Raw genomic sequence first — 19,559 nt, forward strand, 5'->3', positions numbered from 1 at the left:
CCTGGAAGTCAGGAGGTCACAGGTTCTAATCCCGGCTCCGTCACTTGTCTGCTGTGTGGCCTTGGGCAAGTCACTTCACTTCTCTGTACCTCAGTTACCTCATCTATAAAATGGGGATTAAGACTGCGAGCCCTCTGTGGAATAGGGAATGTGTCCAACCCGATTTGCTTGTAACCACCCCAGCACTTAGTACAGTGCCTAGCACATGGTAAGCGCTTAATACCATCACTATTATTCACTTCCCTGAAGGCTGAAGCAGGGTGCCTATTGGCCAAATGTCAAAGTGCCCCTGCCTGCCTTACCTTCCTCGAGGAGTCAACTATGATATAAATGTCTTCAGCACAAATCAGTATTTTCTACAAATACCTGCATAGAAATGAATCTAGAAGAGGGAAAAGGCGGCCAAATCCTGATCTTGCCAAAATGGATTTTAACTTTCAACATATGAGAAATTTCTCCACTTAGGAAAATAAGGTTCCTCTGAGTCAAAAGGGAAAGACTGTAAAAACACTCCACCTCTTGGTGTCTGGGTTTAAAATATTCCATTTTAACATTTTAAAGATGAGTTTAAAACTTCTGTGTTAATTCTTCTGGGACATCTGAATCCTACTATGGTGGCAAAAAGAAAATCACAGCACAAGGCAAAAAAAGCATGCAGAGGTCAAAATAAATTAAAAGCACTATTCAAATAAGCCCAAGCTGAGTGCTGAAAAACATTTCAGGGCAAGTGATCCAGAAGCAGAAAGCACCACACATGGAGAATTTGGATAGTTGCCTGGTGTCATGTCAACATTATCCTCTTTCTTCTGCTCCTGGCCTTCCTGTGCTTCTAAGTCCTCCTCGGGTGGATGAATTACTACTGTGGGAATATCATCACTGGCAGGTGAAACCAGAAGTTCTGGGGCCTGATGCTGACTCTGCTGGGAACTGGTGGAGGCCAGGCGGCCGACGCTAGGACTGGCAGGTGGGCTGTTTTGAGGGGTGGGTACTGGGGTTGTACACCTGGAGCCTGCCGGGGTCCCAGCTCTTGAAGAAGGAATAAGGTGGCTGAGAAGGGACAAAGGTGATTCTCCTCTCAGAGAAAGGTTGGAAGCAGAGAGGCCTGTCCGCAAAGAGTGGCGGGAGGCTGAAAGGCCTTCCCCTGAAGTAAAACAAATAAATGAAACACAATCAAGTTTAGAGCAGAAGGGCAAACAAATGGAAGCACCACAATTATCCATCTACAATTTACACTGTAAATGGCAAGCTTCTTAAGGGACCAGAATTTCAAATGCATGCCGGTGAGAGTTAAGCAAGGCAAACTGGAGCTTAGATGTGAGGAAGTTAGTAGCGCACTGTAAATGTGGTACCCTGACCAGTAGATGTTAGTACTCTGAAGATGAGGAGAAAAGAAAACGATGGATGTTGAAAAACTATAATCAAAATTTAGTATCAAAGAAAAAGACAAAGTTCATCCATCCCCAGCTTTTAAAAACACACACCACCAGAATAAAGTTGCCACTATTTAAATGCAATTAACAACTTAAATTGACAACATTGCGCAAGTATCATACTGCAAAGAAAATGTTTCAAAAATCAGCCCCCAAGAGACTTACCAGCATTAAAATCGGGATTCAGTGTACAAGTCCTACGTTGAATAAAGTGTCTATAGTATACTGTCTTTCACAATGAAATACACATTGCCTCCACCTTTTAACAGTTACTAAATTAAAAATCAATGCTGTCTAACTTTAGTTATTGACTATACCTAGTGGAGAACACCTCAAAGCAAAATTTTTAAAAAGGAGAAAGAATTTCGACCTGAGATTTAGTAACACTAATTAGGCTAGAAGTTTTAAAATGTATTAATGACCAAAGATGTAAATGAAAAGCTAGTCTCATTACTCAAGTTATATATTAAAATGTATCACCTTAATGAACCTACCAAATTAAAGCCCCTGAATCACATCCTCCCCTAAGCAAGACATGGCTTCTTGGGGAGGAAAAAAACACACACACAAAGCCTATTGTAAAGTTTTGCAGGGGTTAGAAATCTCCATCCTGCTCTAGTTCCCAATCCATGCCTAATTTGGCCACAGTCCAACCTGAGCGTGGTGTCAAACTCACTTCTGAGAAGCACTGCCATTCCCATGCTCTTAGTCCTCTGGCTGCTAGAAAGGGCTGTGGTCTTTCTAGGGGCAACAAATGCAGAAATACCAAATGTGTGCAGCAGTGCCCTCTCAGAGGAGGTCTCGTAATGATTCAGCCTGGGCCCACTTCCAGGCCCAAGCCCTACCATCTCCAGACGGTAGCTCCCAAAGTCAGAAATTAGGCAGCCGTGGAACACCGGTGAGGCACTGGAAGCCTACCCAAGGCCAGCCTAGTTCACTTCGTGCTCACAGGACCTATGGAACCCTGGAGCCCAGCCTAGCCCAAGCAGGGGTCTTCCACAACAATCTTCTGGGGTCATCTTTTGCCTACCTCTGGAGAAGCGGATTGATAGTATTGCAAAGTATCTTGGGATGCTGGAACCCAGGTTCCCTCTAAGAATCACTTGAGCACATGGCTCTAAAAACCAATACTAGAAGTAACACTAACCAATCCAGGTAGTGCCTTGTCACAGAACTAAATTCCACAGCTGGCTAGCTTCCATGCTATGAGAGAACTTTAAGAGTAACCTTTGTCTTGTGTGCTTCAGAGTCCCCTACGTCAATGGAAATGGAATATGCAAGGGATGTAGGGCCAAAATGATACATTACCAACAGAGGTATAAAGGAGTTTGTTTAAAAAAAAAATGGCTGTAAGAGCTACACAACATTTGCACCAATACTTAAAAAACACTACTATTTAAACAGAAGACTACAGTAGGGATTTGGCAGATTAGGAACCCCAGTTGCTCTGTTTTTAAGGTGATGATCATTAATCAGGATCCTTATTATAAATCAACTAACTCACCAATTGTTTTGTCTCCAGTGGTTGACACACAGAACATGTGAACCTGGGAAACTCTGTGAGAAGGTAAAGATCAAAAGGAGGAGTAAAAGGCAATGCAAACTGCTTGAGTAGTTAGAATTTCTACTTGAAATTGAACGACGTGTATTCAATGGTGAAATTACATACATTTACCTTATGCTTGACTAAGATGGATGATCACTTATATTGAATGACTGATGTGAATACATACCTTGTATAAAGTCCATTCCCCAATAAACCAAATAAACCTAGTTTAAGAAATTGAAGTTTAACTCCATGTCCATTTTGCAGAAATGCTTAGGATGCCCCAACATCTTTAATCTAAATCCTCTGTGCCTGAAGATAAAGCAGCATAAATGCAAGACCTTTGCTAAAAGTCATCTGCCCTAGCACAACCAATTATGAAAAATGAGGCAAAACAACCAAGTGGGCCAAGACTATAGCGCTGAACACATAAGAAAAAAAAAAGAGAGATTTAGCTGTGAGAGTTCTAAACTTTGAGACTGGTTTAAAACATAAACTAGTTTCCAGAAAAAAGGGAAAGACAACTCAAAGCAACTCACAATCTTACATTCCCATAACCAGCTATCTACAGAAAACTTTGGGGATAAACACAGTGTCACAAAAGCACCAAATCAATCAAACTATGGTACTGAGTGCTTACTATGTCCAGAGCACTTCTGAAACAAGTTACGTCTATTGATTTTGAATCTGTGGAAAACATTTGACGGCTAACACAACTGACAGTATTTTTAAGTAGTTAAAATCATTCTGTAAAAGAAAGGCCAGTTGACAAAAATCAGAGATGATATCACTATGACAGATAGATAACCGTGGCAACCATATTTCAAAAATGCATATCACAAAAAAATAAAAGCAAAGGCTCATCCACTATTATCTCTTGACATTCCCCTAGTTAACACACAAATGTTATTTTGAACATTTTGGAAGGCTGTTAGAATAGAATTGTTAGCAGAACTGGATGCTACAACTTATCTCACCATTCCGTTCAAGCAAGTGAGGATCAGAATGTTTCTTGCCTATGTCTGCAAAAGATCGGACGAGGGGAATCCGACTACTGAACTTTTTCTCGTTTTGATGATGATGCCTTTTCAGAAGAGCTTCCCTAACGTTCTCTCTTATGGATTCATCCAACTGGCCGGAGGCTATCATGTTGTCCAGTACCATATCTATTATAAGAAAATAAATAAGTCAGTAGCTGAATTATCTCTAGACAGGTACAATTAAAACTGCAAATCTGAAAATACTGACAATATGAACTCACGGGTGAACACAAACACAGTGATGCAATGCCTAAGAGTGACTGAGTCTAACTTCTCTTCTCCTATCCATCTCCCACTCACAGAGAAAATCATATTGCAAAACTGCCTATCTTTCCTTCCTTCCTGGATCAGGAAACATAACTTTCTCAAAATTCTATCCCCCCAGTTATTCCTAATCAATCAATGGTATTTATTGAGCACTCACTGTGTGCAGAACACTGTACTAGCACTTGGGATAGTACAGAGCTACAGAGTTGGAAGACACGTTCCCTGGCCACAAAGAACTTAAAGCCTACAGGGGGAGACAGACATCGATATAAATGATTCCTAGGGTAAGGATAAGAAGTTATTCCCATTTAATGTTGGAAGAATTGAAGCACCACAGAGTTGCATAATTTCTGGGGGGGGTTTGTTTGTTTGTTTTCTGGTATTTAAGTGCCTTTTTTTTTTTAATGGTATGTGTTAAGGGCTTACTATGTGCCAGGCATTTTACTAAGGTTTGGGATAGGGACAAGATAATCAGGTTGGAAAGAGTTCCTGTACCACATGGGGCTCACAGTCTTAATCACCGTTTTACAGTTGATGAAACTGAAGCCCAGAGAAGTTTAGTGAGTTACCCACAGTCACACAGCAGACAAGCGGCAGTGCTGGGATTAGAATCCAGGTCCTCCGACTACCGGGTTCATGCTCTTTCCACCAGACCCATCCTTCTTTTAAACTTCTGTTAAACTTGTCAGGACCCAACTTTCTAATAATGTCACAACTGGGCCTAAACTTCCTCCAAAATAGCTTTTAGGCTCTCACCAAGCTAAACCCATCAATTTACAACAGTGACTTATTTCTGGCCTAATTCTTGTACACTCACTAAAAGCTCTAGAAGGAATAGAGAAGCAGCAAAAACATATGGTCTTTGCCTTTAAGGAATCTGCATTCTAATAGGACCAACGTGCAAACATAAGAGAAAATCTATTCACTTAGTGCAGTAATAACGGATAAAAATAACAACATGAATAAATATATACATGAGGTGACCCTTGAGGGCTGAGGTGGTTGTAGAGATGATGTGACTTGGGTAGTTCATTCAATAGTATTTATTTAATAGTATTTATCGAGCGCTTACTATGTGCAGAGCACTGTACTAAGCGCTTGGAATGAACAAGTCGGCAACAGAATGGAGTTAAGTTATGGAGTTATGGAGTTATGGAGTTAAGTTAAGGAGTTAAGTTCTAATGAAGGGGCGATGCATGTATGCCAGAAGCATTGGCAAAGTGGAGAGAAGAGGGCATTAATAATAATAATAATGTTGGTACTTGTTAAGTGCTTACTATGTGCCGAGCACTGTTCTAAGCGCTGGGGTAGACACGGGGGAATCACGTTGTCCCACGTGGGGCTCACAGTCTTAATCCCCATTTCACAGATGAGGTAACTGAGGCACAGAGAAGTTAAGTGACTTGCCCAAAGTCACACAGCTGACAAGTGGCCGAGCAGGGATTCGAACCCATGAACTCTGACTCCAAAGCCCGTGCTCTTTCCACTGAGCCACGCTGCTTCTCATTCAAGGAGAGCAAAATGGAATGAGCGACAGGTAGATGAAGAAGGGTCAAATGCAAGAAATATTAGTTATCTTAGGAGAAATGGAAAGCATGAATTGAAGCGTAGAAGTAAAAACCATCAGTAAATATGGGTTTCAACATTCTCACCCACAAAAAACTAAAAGATATTTCTAGAGATAACGTGAACGCTGCTAAAGTCATTATTTTCTTTGAGCTATCCGAATCCTTAACTCAGTTGGTTCAAAATAATAATTTAAGTTGCTTTAACCTGCTATTTCATCTAGAGTACTTGCTCTCATGTCCAGCATGACTGTTCCATTTAAGATACAACTTCTTAATTCAAAGAGACTGTGCAAAGACAGAGTTGCCACGTAAGGTTTGCTCCACCTGTCACCACCATCTTCAACATCCTCTTCAAATTTTAGCCACCTGAAAGGTAAAACAGAGACATTTACTTATGATCACTTATGTTCTGAAGTTACTTTTTTTGGAATGAATTTTAGGACTGTATGAACAAAGGATACATTCCTTTCATCCACCACAAGGGTTACGTTTCTGAAAGTCCCCAGGGTTTACAAAACTGGAGGTTTAGGAGACCAAGAGAGATAGGAAATCTACAGTTTCTACTACACTGCGGAAAGTGGCAATGACAGCCATTTGGATAAGGATCACGAGTTCCTGAAGTTTGTACCACAGGACAAGGTGTTGGCTTCTTCAATCTTACTACCACCCCTATGACTTTCCCTATCCACTTCCCATCACTCCACCCCTTCCCAGTACCCTGCTTTTATGAACAACTCAAAAGAGTGGCCACTATCACTTCCATTACTCCAACAAAGGCTAATCCCTCAAGGTGTCAAACTGCTATAAATCACGGAGGAACAAATTTTGACTACTCAAAAGGCCATTTTGATGATGATAATGATGGTGAGGATAATGATGAGGATGGTAAGGACTTCTTTAGTTCATTCATTCAGTAGTATTTATTGAGTGCTTACTATGTGCAGAGCACTGTACTAAGCACTTGGAATGTATAATTCGGCAACAGATAGAGACAATCCCCGCACAATGGCGGACTCACAGTGTAAACGGGGGAGACAGACAGCAAAGCAGAAAAAAACAAAACAAAAACAAGACATCATCAAGATAAATAGAATGAAGGGGATGTATACCTCATTGGCCCAGTATCAGAAGTACACCTGTTTCTAATAACTTGATTACCTGTATCTACCCCAGCGCTTAGAACAGTGCTCTGCACATAGTAAGCGCCTAACAAATACCAACATTATTATTATTATATGGAGATGAAACAAATTTTCTGACAAAAGGAAATAATTTCCACAGGTATAAGTGATAGTGAGGAGTCAACTTCCTGCTTCTCTTGAAAACAAACACTTAGATCATCAGAATTCATGCTATCATTTTAATTTTAAGTACAGATCAAGCAAAGCCAATGAGGTTTAGAAGAAATCTATTATCTTTTACCTACCCCAGGGCTTAATACAGTGCTTGACATATAGTAAATGTTTAACAAACATCACCATGATTATTATTAACTTTGATTTACCTAGCAGTTTCTTTCCATTCATATTCTTCTCCATCCCTGAAACAGAGTTCATCCATTTCGGTGAAGAGATCATGGGGAATGTGCTCTTCGTCATCATCCTCAGTACCAAGGATAAACTGGACTCGTTGGGAAGGTGTATCTTGAGAAAAAGACAATTTGAAAGAAATAATCTTGGTTTTTCTCCAAAATCAATTAAGGGAGATTTAAAAAGTTCTACTGAGTAAATTGAATGCTTTCTCTTACATAGAAACCCAATTGATTTTAATATTTTTCTCTTCACAGAAAGGGAAATAAACAAGAGCACTAAAGAAAAGAAAATAACTTGAGTTTGTGCAGGGCTTTCATTTTGCCTACTGACAAACCACTGTTTTGGGAAAGAGTGTGGGAGTGAATGTAAAGATAATCCGCATGGCACAGAGGTTAGAGCAAGGGCCTGGGGAGTCAGAAGGTCATGGGTTCTAATCCCGTCTCTGCCACTTGTCTGCTGTGTGACCTTGAGCAAGTCACTTCACTTCTCTGTACTTCAGTTAACTCATCTGTAAAATGGGAATTGAGACTGCAAGCCTGACATGGGACAGGGACTGTGTCCAATTGGATTTGCTTATATCCACCCCAGCACTTAGTACAGTGCCTGGCACATAGTAAGCACTTAACGAATACCATTATTATTATTAAAAGGGGGAGAATCAATGCCCGTGCTTCTGGCTTTATATCTAGGTCAATTAGGTCCATTAGGTACTTCAAAATACCTAATGAAGGAATAGGAAAAAAACGACTCAAGAAATTTCCCCCAAGTTTCTCGTCACCGTATGCTTATCTGTATTACTCAGTCTTTGAACACTGAATATACAACTTTTATTCTCTTTTCATTTTCTGTTCCAACACAAATCACTCTCATGTCAATTCATTTCCCCGAACATGCACATGATAAAGAAAAAGCAGATAATCCGTAAACTATTTTTAGTATAAATGCAAATGAAATCTTACTATACCATATATGTACTTAGCTTTTACCGTAAGAAGGAGATTCGCGCCCATCTTCTCTATCTGATTCTTTATCTTTTTTCCTTCGGTGGTGATGCTTGTGTCCACGGTGCTTGTGACGTCGACGATTCTCTTTACTAAATGGGACGTGCACACCAATATAGACAGCTCGATGACCTGCCAAGAATGTCAAAGGATACATTAAAAATATCTTTACAGGAAATGCACACACTAATGCCACAAACATATTTGGATTTACTCTGTTAGCAACCTCCTCCATCTCCCTCTGGATACTAATCCTGGCTCTGCTCTTGCCTGTTGTTTGACCTTGGGGCACATGCTATTTGTTAAGCACTTACTATGTGCCAAGCACTGTACTGAGCACTGGGAGAGAGAGAAGAGAATCAGGTCTCAGATGGGGCACACAGTCAAAGTAAAAGGGAGAACAGGTACTGAATCCCTGTTTTGCAGATATGGGACTGAGGCACAAAGAAGTTACATGGCTTGCCCAAGATCATAGAGCAGGCAAGTGGCGGAGCCTGGATTAGAACCCACGTCCTCTGACTCCCAGGCCCGATTTTCCACTAGAACACACTGCTCAATTTCCTCATCTGTAAAATGGGGATTCAATACTTGTTCTCTCTCCTACTTAGATTGTAAACTGCAATTAAAACAGGGATTATATCTGATTACCATCCTGGCACTTAATACAGGGCTTGGCAATAGAAAGTGTTCAAATACCACAATTATTACTATTATTAACAATAACAACAACAATTACAATAGTCAACCTCACCAGGTTCAACAATACTGCTCCTTCAACTTTTTTTTTTATCTTGAGGTAAAAGACTTCACCCTATTTGAAAGTCTTAATACAAAATCAGCAGCCAAAATTAACAGTCCTAAACACCAATCTGCTGGCTTAGGCACAGCAAATTTTATAAATGTACTTTCACCACATGACATGGGAAATTCCACAGATTATGATCAATGACAGAAACGCCAATCAAACTGTTCTACAGTCTCAGTTAATTACGAATCCACTGCTTGAAGATGTTTTGCTAAGAGACTATAAAATTAAAACATATTTTAGTGCAACTCTTTGTTCCCCCAAACTAGAGAAAGCACACACAAAGTGATAAACATTTTTTTCAATTTCTTAATGCTAAAATGGAAAGATCTGTTACCAGGATTACATGTTTTTACTCTACATCCTGGAAAGCACAAGGGTCATGGGAGGCAGATTTTGGATTTCTACCTGGTGGATAAGATAGCTGCAAAGACCCTTCCGTTTGGCAATTCTGTATATTTATATCCATCCTCAGCCTTTGTGTGTATATTTCTCAATTGTACATCACTTTGTACATAAAATATTTATTTAGATTACTCCAGTTTTAAAGATTTTTTCATACATCTCCCTCCTCTAAATGTAAGCTTCCTGGAGACAAGGAACGTGTCACTTCTTCTGTTGTAGTTTGTCAAGTCCTTAGTAGAGTGCATTATGCCCAGTGGGTGCTCAATAAAATATCATTATTACTAGTAAGTTGGAAAAATAGAAGTGCATTTTCTAAGGTTAATCAATCAGTAAGCTTTATTGAGCAATTAAGCACAAAGCACTGGTACTATGCGCTTGGAAAAATATAACAGAACCAAGATCCTGATTCCCTGCCCTCAAGGATCTTAAAATCTACTGGGAGGGACAAAAAATAAATTATAGATGACTGAAGGAGAACAAACAAAGATGTAACAGGAAGTAGCACAACTGTGGCAGAATGAAATAACTAAATATATAATTGAAAATACACATATGCATAAGCATACAAAGTCTGAAGACTGGAATTAGAAACCTAAGAACTAAAGACGGCTGTTAGATTGATGTCATCATAAGAGTGCTGTGAATCAGAGAAGGCTTCCTGGAGGTGTACCAGTCTAATTTAGAGCCAGAGAACAGAAGGTTTAGTGATGTCTAGGAATCTATGCCACAATTCCAGTGCTAGAAAGTTATTAATCAGTAATATTGCTTTAAAAAATTGTACTAAAACAAATGTCTGAAAAGCCTCCACAAAAAATAAGCTTACAAGATATTACCATTTTAATGAGAAGAAACATTTGCTTTAGGAAGTTCTTCCTTGGAAGGACAGCCTAGTGCCCTGCCAAAAGGCACCACAGGAATAGCTAACCCTATTTTTCACTGGGAGAAAAGGCTGTGAAGGAATCAGTATAAAAAACAGGTTGGGGGCTGGGGGCGAAGGGAAATGTAAGCAAATTGAATTGATATTTGTACTGCAAAATATTAAAAGAATCTATTATCATTTTTCGGCAATCTTTGTTCTTCTAAAAGCTTATAAATAATCCTCTTCCACTAGATGTAAAAAAAAAAGTGACTCTCTGGCCCAGAAATCAAACTTACTTCCTATAATCTGATGCTTCCCTCTCCGAAAGACAACTATAAATTATTTCTATTCTGCTGAGTGCTCCATTTGGATGACTATGTAAGACTGTGAAATCCTAAAAACAAAACAAAAAATTTCTAAAACTCACAAATGTGAAAAGATATCATGATTTTTTTTTGCTTGCAACAAAAGCCCAAATTAAATTAGATGAATGGAGGAAAAAAACAACCGAGCAAGTGTTTGAGCCATAAAACATCCTGATATTCCATGTACCTGCTCTGGGTATATTCTCAGGCAAAGCATAGAATAGATTCTTTCCAAGCTTACTGGACAAATACCACAAAGGGCACAACATTATTTTTTTTGAGAGCCCAATGAGTGGTTGAAATAAAAAAAAAAAAACAGACTTTTCAAATGGCTTCCTGAGATTACACAATCTAGCAAAGATTAATGTTTTCCCTTTATGTGTAGTTTCACTAATTGTATTTTTAAAACAATACATTTTTCCAAATAATGTAAGGGGAGGGGGAGAGAAAAATCAATGCTTGTCTGTGCTTAGCCACTTGAATATAAATATTTTTAGTTCCACTTTGATGTCAAAACATTAAGAAAAAAAATTAACTAGGTTCTCTTTATATATAGCTGTCTTTGGAGTTTAAAGATGAGGCAATTGCTAATGAAATTTTGAGTGTATGTTAATTTAACTGGTCAGCTGCAGCCTTGATGGACAATCCTTTCCACATAATGTGCTCACAAAGAAATGCCCCTTGTTGACCTGCTCCATTTATTACCCAGACTGCCTTGGCATCATTTTCATCTCTCCCTCTTGGTGTTGCTATACTACTGAATCATCTAGTTTCTAATTTCTGACAGACTGAACTTCAGTTGCCTATAATTGTTTCTTCTCTGTTCCAAATATTATAATTCTGAAATATCAAAGAAGCTATAAAACATTATTTTTTCAATGCTTTTGTCCTGTATCTTTCAGCTCGTTCCCCACCTACTGCTTTTGAATCCTCCATCTACTCCCAACTTGACACCATCTTGCCAATACCACCCTGATGAACTAACCCAAATGTTGACTTGTTGAGAGCAATCTTTTTTAGTTAATAAAATAGTTCATTAGCTTTTAACTTTGTTAACCTTCTAATATGGATTTGTACAAAACACCCAGAATATAATTCTTGATAACCAGGAAATGTAATGGAGCATATATTGAAGTATACAATCTTTTCAATACACCAAAGTAATCATAGGAAATATCTAACCTAATGAAAGGTCCTGGATTCAGATGCAGAATTGTATACCAGGCTGGAGGTAAAAAAGAAGACTGATTTTATAATTAAAAAAGAAAGGGGTCTATTGGTAAATTAATGCCAATTTTCACCATATTATTTTCTTACAGCTTTCTTAACAAACGTAAAGAGAAAGAAATGTATTTTAAATCAGCAATTTAATTACACTGAGTAATGGGTTTGCTTCCTAGACCCCTAGAGAATGGATGAAATCAGAGATTGCAGAGTGGCTTAATGCCTCACTGCATCTCACCCTATCTCAATTTCATCTGCTTTCTCTCCTAAACTTAAAAAATCCATGTCAAAGGCAAAAATACAGAATCCTTAATAGTAGGAAACAGTTTCACATTTGGGTCAGCATATTTAAACCACTACTTCCATTAAAAAAAGGGTTTTCAAAGAGAAAATAGAATCATATGACTGAAATGGATCTCAATGCATCCACTCTTACCCTAAACTCCCAACGATTCTGGAACGCTGATATCTTCCCTCCCCAACTTTTCCATAAATCTGTAGCTTCCACTTGTGCTTCCAGTAGTTCCCAATATGTGCATGTGCCACTTCTCATTTTCCCCTCTCTGCCGGGGCATGCTTAAGGGCACTTGAGTGTTCCAAGACACTTTTGGAATGTCATTTCTGGAAACTGACCAGGAGCTGGAGATTCAAATTCTCCTCACCCCCAACCTCTGGCAAATCCTTTTGCCTTAGGCCAAAATTCTCCATAAGCCTTGATGCAATGTTTCCTCATTTCTGGATGTTCATCAGATAGAAGAACAACTCTGCTGGCTCACGGCACTAAGACACAGCAGCAGTGCTTTTCGGCAGTCCCTGGGCCATAAATTAGTTTTGCTTATCAAACTCTCTCAGATACTTCTCAATAAAAACCTACTCCTGCCCAGCTACTTGCTTATTGCACTCTGTGGTACAGTGGAACAAGGTAAGCAGGAATGAGAGCGCACGTGGCATTGTGTAAACCACTATCAATATCTACTACCACTAATCGCTACCAGACAGATCTTACCCTTTATGTCGTTTTTGTAACTGTTTCAGCTTTCCATGTGCCTGTCACCATCATTCTTTGATTGTACGCCTCTTGAGTCCCAGGGACCAAGTCTAATTCTCACCTGTGTATCTTTCCCAGCACTTAGTACAGTGCCTTGCCTTTTACAAGGACAGTGCTGCTCCTCCCAAATGACAAGAAAACGACTTCTAAAAATTATTCACTTCTGCACAGACTTATTGACCGGTCGCAACTAACTGCTCATTCATGCCAACAGAATGAAAGCAATGAAAAAAATTTCATGATTCTTGCTTTTGGGAATATATGGCCTGACAACATCTGTTTTGAGCAGGAGACAGGAGAGAGTTGGCTAGATAAAACATCAGCCATAGCAGCACTGGGTAACAAAGGCATTGCTGTCTGATGTTGCCTGGTACCTAATAATAATAATAATGTTGGTATTTGTTAAGCGCTTACTATGTGCAGAGCACTGTTCTAAGCGCTGGGGTAGACACAGGGGAATCAGGTTGTCCCACGTGGGGCTCACAGTCTTAATCCCCATTTTACAGATGAGGTAACTGAGGCACAGAGAAGTTAAGTGACTTGCCCACAGTCACACAGCTGACAAGTGACCTATACCCTGTAGAATGTAAGCTCCTTATGGGTAGGGATTCTATTGTACTGTCCTTTCCCAAAGTGTTTGGTCCAGTATTCTAAACACCATCAAGCGCTCAATAAATACCATTGATTGACACTGTGCATTGACATTGTGCACATTTCATATTTCACAGGAAATGATGGGATCATTTTTTACAGGAGACTCCATCATCTACATTCTGGTCCTTTAATCACCTTGATATTCAGGAAGTTGATTAACTTAAAATCTATTTCCCCTTTTTCAAACCAATGAAAACACGTAAAGAATGTAACTGAGATGAAACTGACTTGTTTACTTGAAACTCTTTGCCCACCCCAGTCTTAGCAAATTTTGTTGTTACAATGTTTTCCTATTTCCTCTGCTTTATAACAATGACAATGCAGTACCTAAGATTTTAAGTTTAAAAACAATTTAGGATGTGGTAAAGTAACATCTATGACCTTCAAATGCCAAGAACTGTAATAGGGTATTCATCGCTGAATTAAATCTTGTTACCCAATTAGTGTAAGCCAATAGCCAACAGTATTATACTAGGCAGGCTACTAAATTTGGATAACTGCTCATTAAAATCCAACATGACTTAGCCTAGGTTAATCTGCTATAATCTTCCAGTACTATTTCCTTCTCTTAAGCATTTGCATGAACCGATTTCTTATCTTTGTGAACTATATTTGCAAAATAGTTTTATATATTAAAATTAACAGAAAAACAAACTAAATGAATTGGAGTGGTTTCAATCGCCCAACCATATAAAAAAACGTTATTTTGTAAGGGTCATTCATTGCACAGAGAATAAAAGAGAGAGCTGGTGAGTCTGTATGCAAGTGTGTGAGTGTGGCTGATAAGAACAAGAAGATTTATCACTTCCCCACTGTGAGCATGTAAGGATTGTTCCTGCATACACTGGTGCATTTGTTACCGACAATGCCTGGTGCTGTTTCTGTTTCTTCCTTTGAGTCAAAAGCCTCTGCTAAAAAACAGTCGCACCATTTCTAATTGCTGTATGCCAGGTTTCAACATGGTCTCTCAACTGCACAAGTGTATGCCACATCACTTTTGATACCATGGTATCAACTTGAGGTCCTGGAATACCAAATAATTGTGGCTAACCTGAAAAGTGGATCAAGATCCTGATAACTCCATGCTATCCATGTCACTCCCCTGCTTAAAATTTTCAACTGTTACCCATTCTTATCAGCAAACAAAGCAACTCCCGGTGATTGATTTTTAAGCACCCCATCAGAATCCTCCCTCTTTGCAATGCACTCTTCTACTACCCCACCCTATCACCAAATTCTGAAACATTGTGAGGATGGATATTTTCTATCTCTGCACTATATCTTACAGCAAAATTGCTGGCCCTTAGTATGAAGCAAAATTTGCCATTAAGTCAGTAGGTTGCTTTAAATTGTTTGGCTAGATGTGAACACAGAAGAGAGGCGTGAAAAAATACTGATTCCTGCTTCTCATCTACCAACAATTCAAACCCTATCATATTAAACACTCTTTCCCAACTCCCTTTAACAATTTCACTATCAGTTTTCAAACAGGAAAAGGAAGAGAGTCATATTCCTGGGTTTTGCTATCATCCTGTGATTCATACGTCAAGTTAAAGTTCATTCTCAAAGACGAAATCAAAATCAAAGACTACACCAAAGAAGGAAAATCTTTGAGGCATTTTTGCAACTAACTCTTAACTTCTTTCTCTGTGATTAGGAATATCTATAAACCATTTTATATCAATTCCCTAGTTAAGACTAGTTCTGGCTATCATTATTTAAACAAACTGCTCATTAGGAAGCTCATAACATTTCCTGAAATTTAGATGACTCTTTCAATCCATTTCCTAACACAAAAAACTAACTCAAAAAAAGAGAATTGAATTGATGATGTCTTTTACAGCGAGCATAGCATGCGAACTACATTTTAAGGAGTTTTGATTAACACTAACTTGACCACAGTTTATGACACTTGACCATTGTTCTTATAATTCAATATTCCCATAATTGAATGTTAAATTACAGGACTGTTTAGGCCAGAATATTTAAAAAGGTCTTCAGGTTACTTTGGGTTACTATTTATTACTTTAAAGAAGGAATTATGGAATCAAATAAAATTAAGATATACACCAAAAATATATTTTATGGTTATTAAAAATTTTCCAATTCTCAGCATGTGTGAAATATTGGGTCTTTGAAACAAACATTGTTAAGAAGAGGCATAGAAAAATCTAAACAGGCACTGAAATATCAAATAAAATTATTTCATTTATTGAAAACTACTGCTTTAATTCTCTGAATGACCACTTTGGGGGATTTTGTTCTTTACTAGAAGCTTAAAACTGCAATTATGACATAGTACATCCTTCTTGCCTGTCTTTATTTTTTTAAAGGTATTTGTTAAGCATTTTCCTATGTGCCAGAGACTGTACTAAGCACGGGGGTAGATACAAGCATATCAGGTTGAACACTGTCCACATCTCACATGGGGCTCACTGTTTTAATCCCCATTTTACAGATGAGGTAATTGAGGCACAAAGAAGTTGTGACTTTTTTTAAAAAAATGGTATTTGTTAAGTGTTTACTATGTGCCAGGCACTGTTCTAAATTCTGGGGTAGATATAAAGTAATAAGGTTGGATGCAGTCCATGTCCCACAAGGAGTTCACAGTCTTAAGCCCCATTTTACAGATGAGGTATGAGGCGCAGAATAGCTAAGTGCCTTGCCCAGAAGACAAGTGGTGGAGATGGGATTAGAACCAAGGTACTTCTGACTCCCAGGCCTATGTTCTATCCACTAGATCACACTGCCCACGGTCACACAGCAAGTAAGCAAGTGGTAGAGCCAGGATTAGAACCCATTAGGCTACACTGTTCCCTTTGGACTGTAAGTCTGTTGTGGGCAGGGAATGTGTCTACCAGCTCTTATATTTTATGCTCCCAAGAGCTAAGTACAGTGCTCTTCACACAGTGCTCAATAAATATGACTGATTCTCTTATAACTTTTGCACAAGGGTTATATTATTACATGGGTTAAGACACTCCATCATCTCTCCCCTTCCTACTTATTTATTCCCTTCCAGCACTACACCCCAGCTCACACTCAATTGCTCTCAAGATTATTTACTCACTGTGCCTCACTCGTGTCTCTTCCATCTCCGATCCTGGGCTCACTCCCTCCCTTCTGCCTGGAGCTCCCTCCCCATTCAAATTGGCCAAAACACAGCTCTCCCTATCTTCAAAGCCCTTCTGAAACCTCAACTCCCCCAAGAGATTTTCCCCAATTAATTTTTTTCCCAGACTATCTCCCTCTACCTCCTCAGCACTTCCACACCAACAGTGCACTTGTTCATTCACAACCACATGTAGCAATTCTGTAAATACTATCTTACATACCCTACCTGTAAATTATTGTTTGTCTTCTCTTAAATTGTAAGATATTTGAGGGTAGGGATTGTATCTTCTAACTATTGTATTCTACCAAACACTTAATTCAGTGCTCTCTATACCCATATATTCCCTATAGCCCATACTTCATTCTGCTCTCCATATCACTTTTCTAAAATTGTTCAGTCTATGTTTCCCCATTCCTCAGGAACCTCCAATCCACTAGATTGTAAAATCCTTGAGGGCAGGATTGTGTCTACCAACTCTGATGTACCATACTCTCCCAAGTGCTTGGTAAGGTGCTCTGCACACAGTAAGCACTTAATAGATACCTTCTGCTGATTTAATGGTCTGAATTAGGGAAAAGTCTGAATTGCGAAAGTACTTTACTCTGAGGGTCTGGTCTGTGTGCATGCCTAATATAGGATTAGCCTCTTGGATTCCACACTGGTCTATTTTGAACAACCTCTTTGACTATAGGGCAACTGGAGAATCAGGAAAGAGGTGTCTCCTTGAACCACCTCTGTACTGTGAATCTCGAAGGACAGGGTTTGTGTCTAATTCCCACCAGTGTGCTCTTTCCCAGCACTTAGTACAGTGCATGCAATAAGCGCTTAGTAAATACTATTACTTCGACAGGCAGCTTAACTACAATTTTGTTAACCAGTAGAGCACACATTCCTTTTTGAGAGTACAGTCTGCCTGCTTTCGGCAGCAGGAAATAAAACAAGGGAAGAATTAAGAAAACAATTAATCAAATATCCCATTGTTCTTTTCCCATTACTTAGGCCATTTATCAAAATTTATCAAAAATTGATAAAAGAAAAGATTAACAGATTGTAATGAATAAAATTTCACTCTTTTAGTAAATCCAAAAATACTTACTTTCTAGTTCTTCCTTTTCGAAGTTTGTATTTATAGTTGAATTGGTTTTCCCAAGATCCACAACAGCTTCTTCATCTGGACCCTAAAATAACATGTTAAAATGTATAGATAAGAATACTTCAGAATAGAAAGGACTCATTTCATAGCCAACTAGATATAAAATTGATTTTTCACCATTTGGAGCAGCTCATTTTAAAATTCTGCAGCAACATACTTTCCAAGTTTCCTTGTGTCCTGATTCCTACTAGACTACAATTCCAATTCATGGAATCAAACACTAAGACACACACAACTTAAATATAAGATTTGGAGAATCTACAGATGTAGATCTTTCATTTTCATACTTAAATTGCAGAATTACTTACCTCTACAACATTAAAATGCCAAGAGGATTACATACATAGGAGTTGGATATAAAGGTAAAGGAACTTTCCAGCCAAACTCACAAGCACACAACCCATCTACACAAGAGGGCAACTCCTAGGATGATAAACATGAGGATCTTCCAGGAATAGATTAAATTACTAGAAAAAAATAGGCAGATTGAATTACCTAAAGAGACAAAAGGTCAAAGGCACCAAGTACAAAACTAGATCCATCTATCCTGAATTGCGGTTTAACAGTCTAGCATCTTAAGTAAGTAAAATGAAGCTTTGAAGTGCTCGATTAAGATGAATTTAGGCATATTGGCAAGAAATTCATACCTCTGTAAATCAGTGTTCAGTCTTGTTTTGTTGGCAATCTGACAAACCAAAACAAGCACATCAAAGGGAAAGCTATACTTGTAACCAAATGCCTTCTCTTCAGGCAAGAACATAGATATTCTGTGATATGCATATATGTACTAGTTGCCAACTATTCATCTTGGGTATAAGGGTGAAAGGAGATGAAGCTTTAAAGGGAATAATAAGCAGAACGGGACTTGGGAGTGGTAGCAAGGTTTTGAAGAACAAACAGATCCAAAAAGACCGGGGGGGGGGCGCCGCTACCCAGCCCCTCATGGAAGCTTCTCATGACTTGTCAAGAGACCTGAGGCACATCGTGATGGGGGTCCACTCCAAAAAGTTGTAGGGGTAAAAAGGATGGCTTGGAGTGGGTACTATGGCAAAATTTCTACCCTACAACCTGGGTGTGTTTCTCCCCATTTATTATGTAATTTCCTTTTCATGGCCTAAGTAATGGGAAAAGAACATCGGCCCTCCCTGAATGGAAATAAATGTGCACTTGAGTCAAATTGTGCAACTGCTTTCCATTTCTCAGTTGCCAGAGACTCTTTAGTAATTAAAAATTAAGTTTTGAAAATCCACCTGTATGGTTCTATCATTTCAAACTTTTAATAACAGCTCAAAAGGAGGCATCAGGGTACTTTGACTGCAATCATGTACTGGAAAAATCCAAGGACATTAAGTGAAGGTTTGAAGTTTTTCCAAGAATTATTGAATGGATTTGCCTACCTAGCACTCCCACCAAGATCCGGCACTGGGGAGGCTTCCATGTGCAGGCTTAATTGTATGCTTGTTTTTTTTTTTAATTGAATGTTCCCAAGTGCATTGCAGAGCATGCTGCACAAGGTAGCTGCTCAGTAAATGCTGTGAATAATGCTG

General features: G+C 38.9%; 1 protein-coding gene across 5 annotated transcripts in view; it reads right to left on the bottom strand.

The window, feature by feature from the left end:
* The window catches only part of SLC4A7 (solute carrier family 4 member 7), a 118,358-nt gene that overhangs the window by 45,749 nt on the left and 53,050 nt on the right, over positions 1-19,559 (bottom strand). For 4 of the 5 annotated variants that reach the window (XM_007671044.3, XM_039912964.1, XM_007671043.3 and 1 more), the window contains exons 2-6: positions 17,956-18,037; positions 8,370-8,516; positions 7,356-7,494; positions 6,057-6,217; positions 3,954-4,142 (exon numbers count right to left, since the gene is read on the bottom strand). In XM_007671044.3, coding sequence (XP_007669234.2) covers positions 3,954-4,142; positions 6,057-6,217; positions 7,356-7,494; positions 8,370-8,516; positions 17,956-18,037 — 718 coding nt within the window. Of the gene's footprint in view, positions 1-775; positions 1,142-3,953; positions 4,143-6,056; positions 6,218-7,355; positions 7,495-8,369; positions 8,517-17,955; positions 18,038-19,559 lie in introns of all 5 variants that reach the window. The other variant, XM_039912965.1, reaches the window with a different exon arrangement.

Source organism: Ornithorhynchus anatinus, chromosome 8 (assembly GCF_004115215.2).
Source record: "Ornithorhynchus anatinus isolate Pmale09 chromosome 8, mOrnAna1.pri.v4, whole genome shotgun sequence".
Lineage (NCBI taxonomy): Eukaryota > Metazoa > Chordata > Mammalia > Monotremata > Ornithorhynchidae > Ornithorhynchus > Ornithorhynchus anatinus.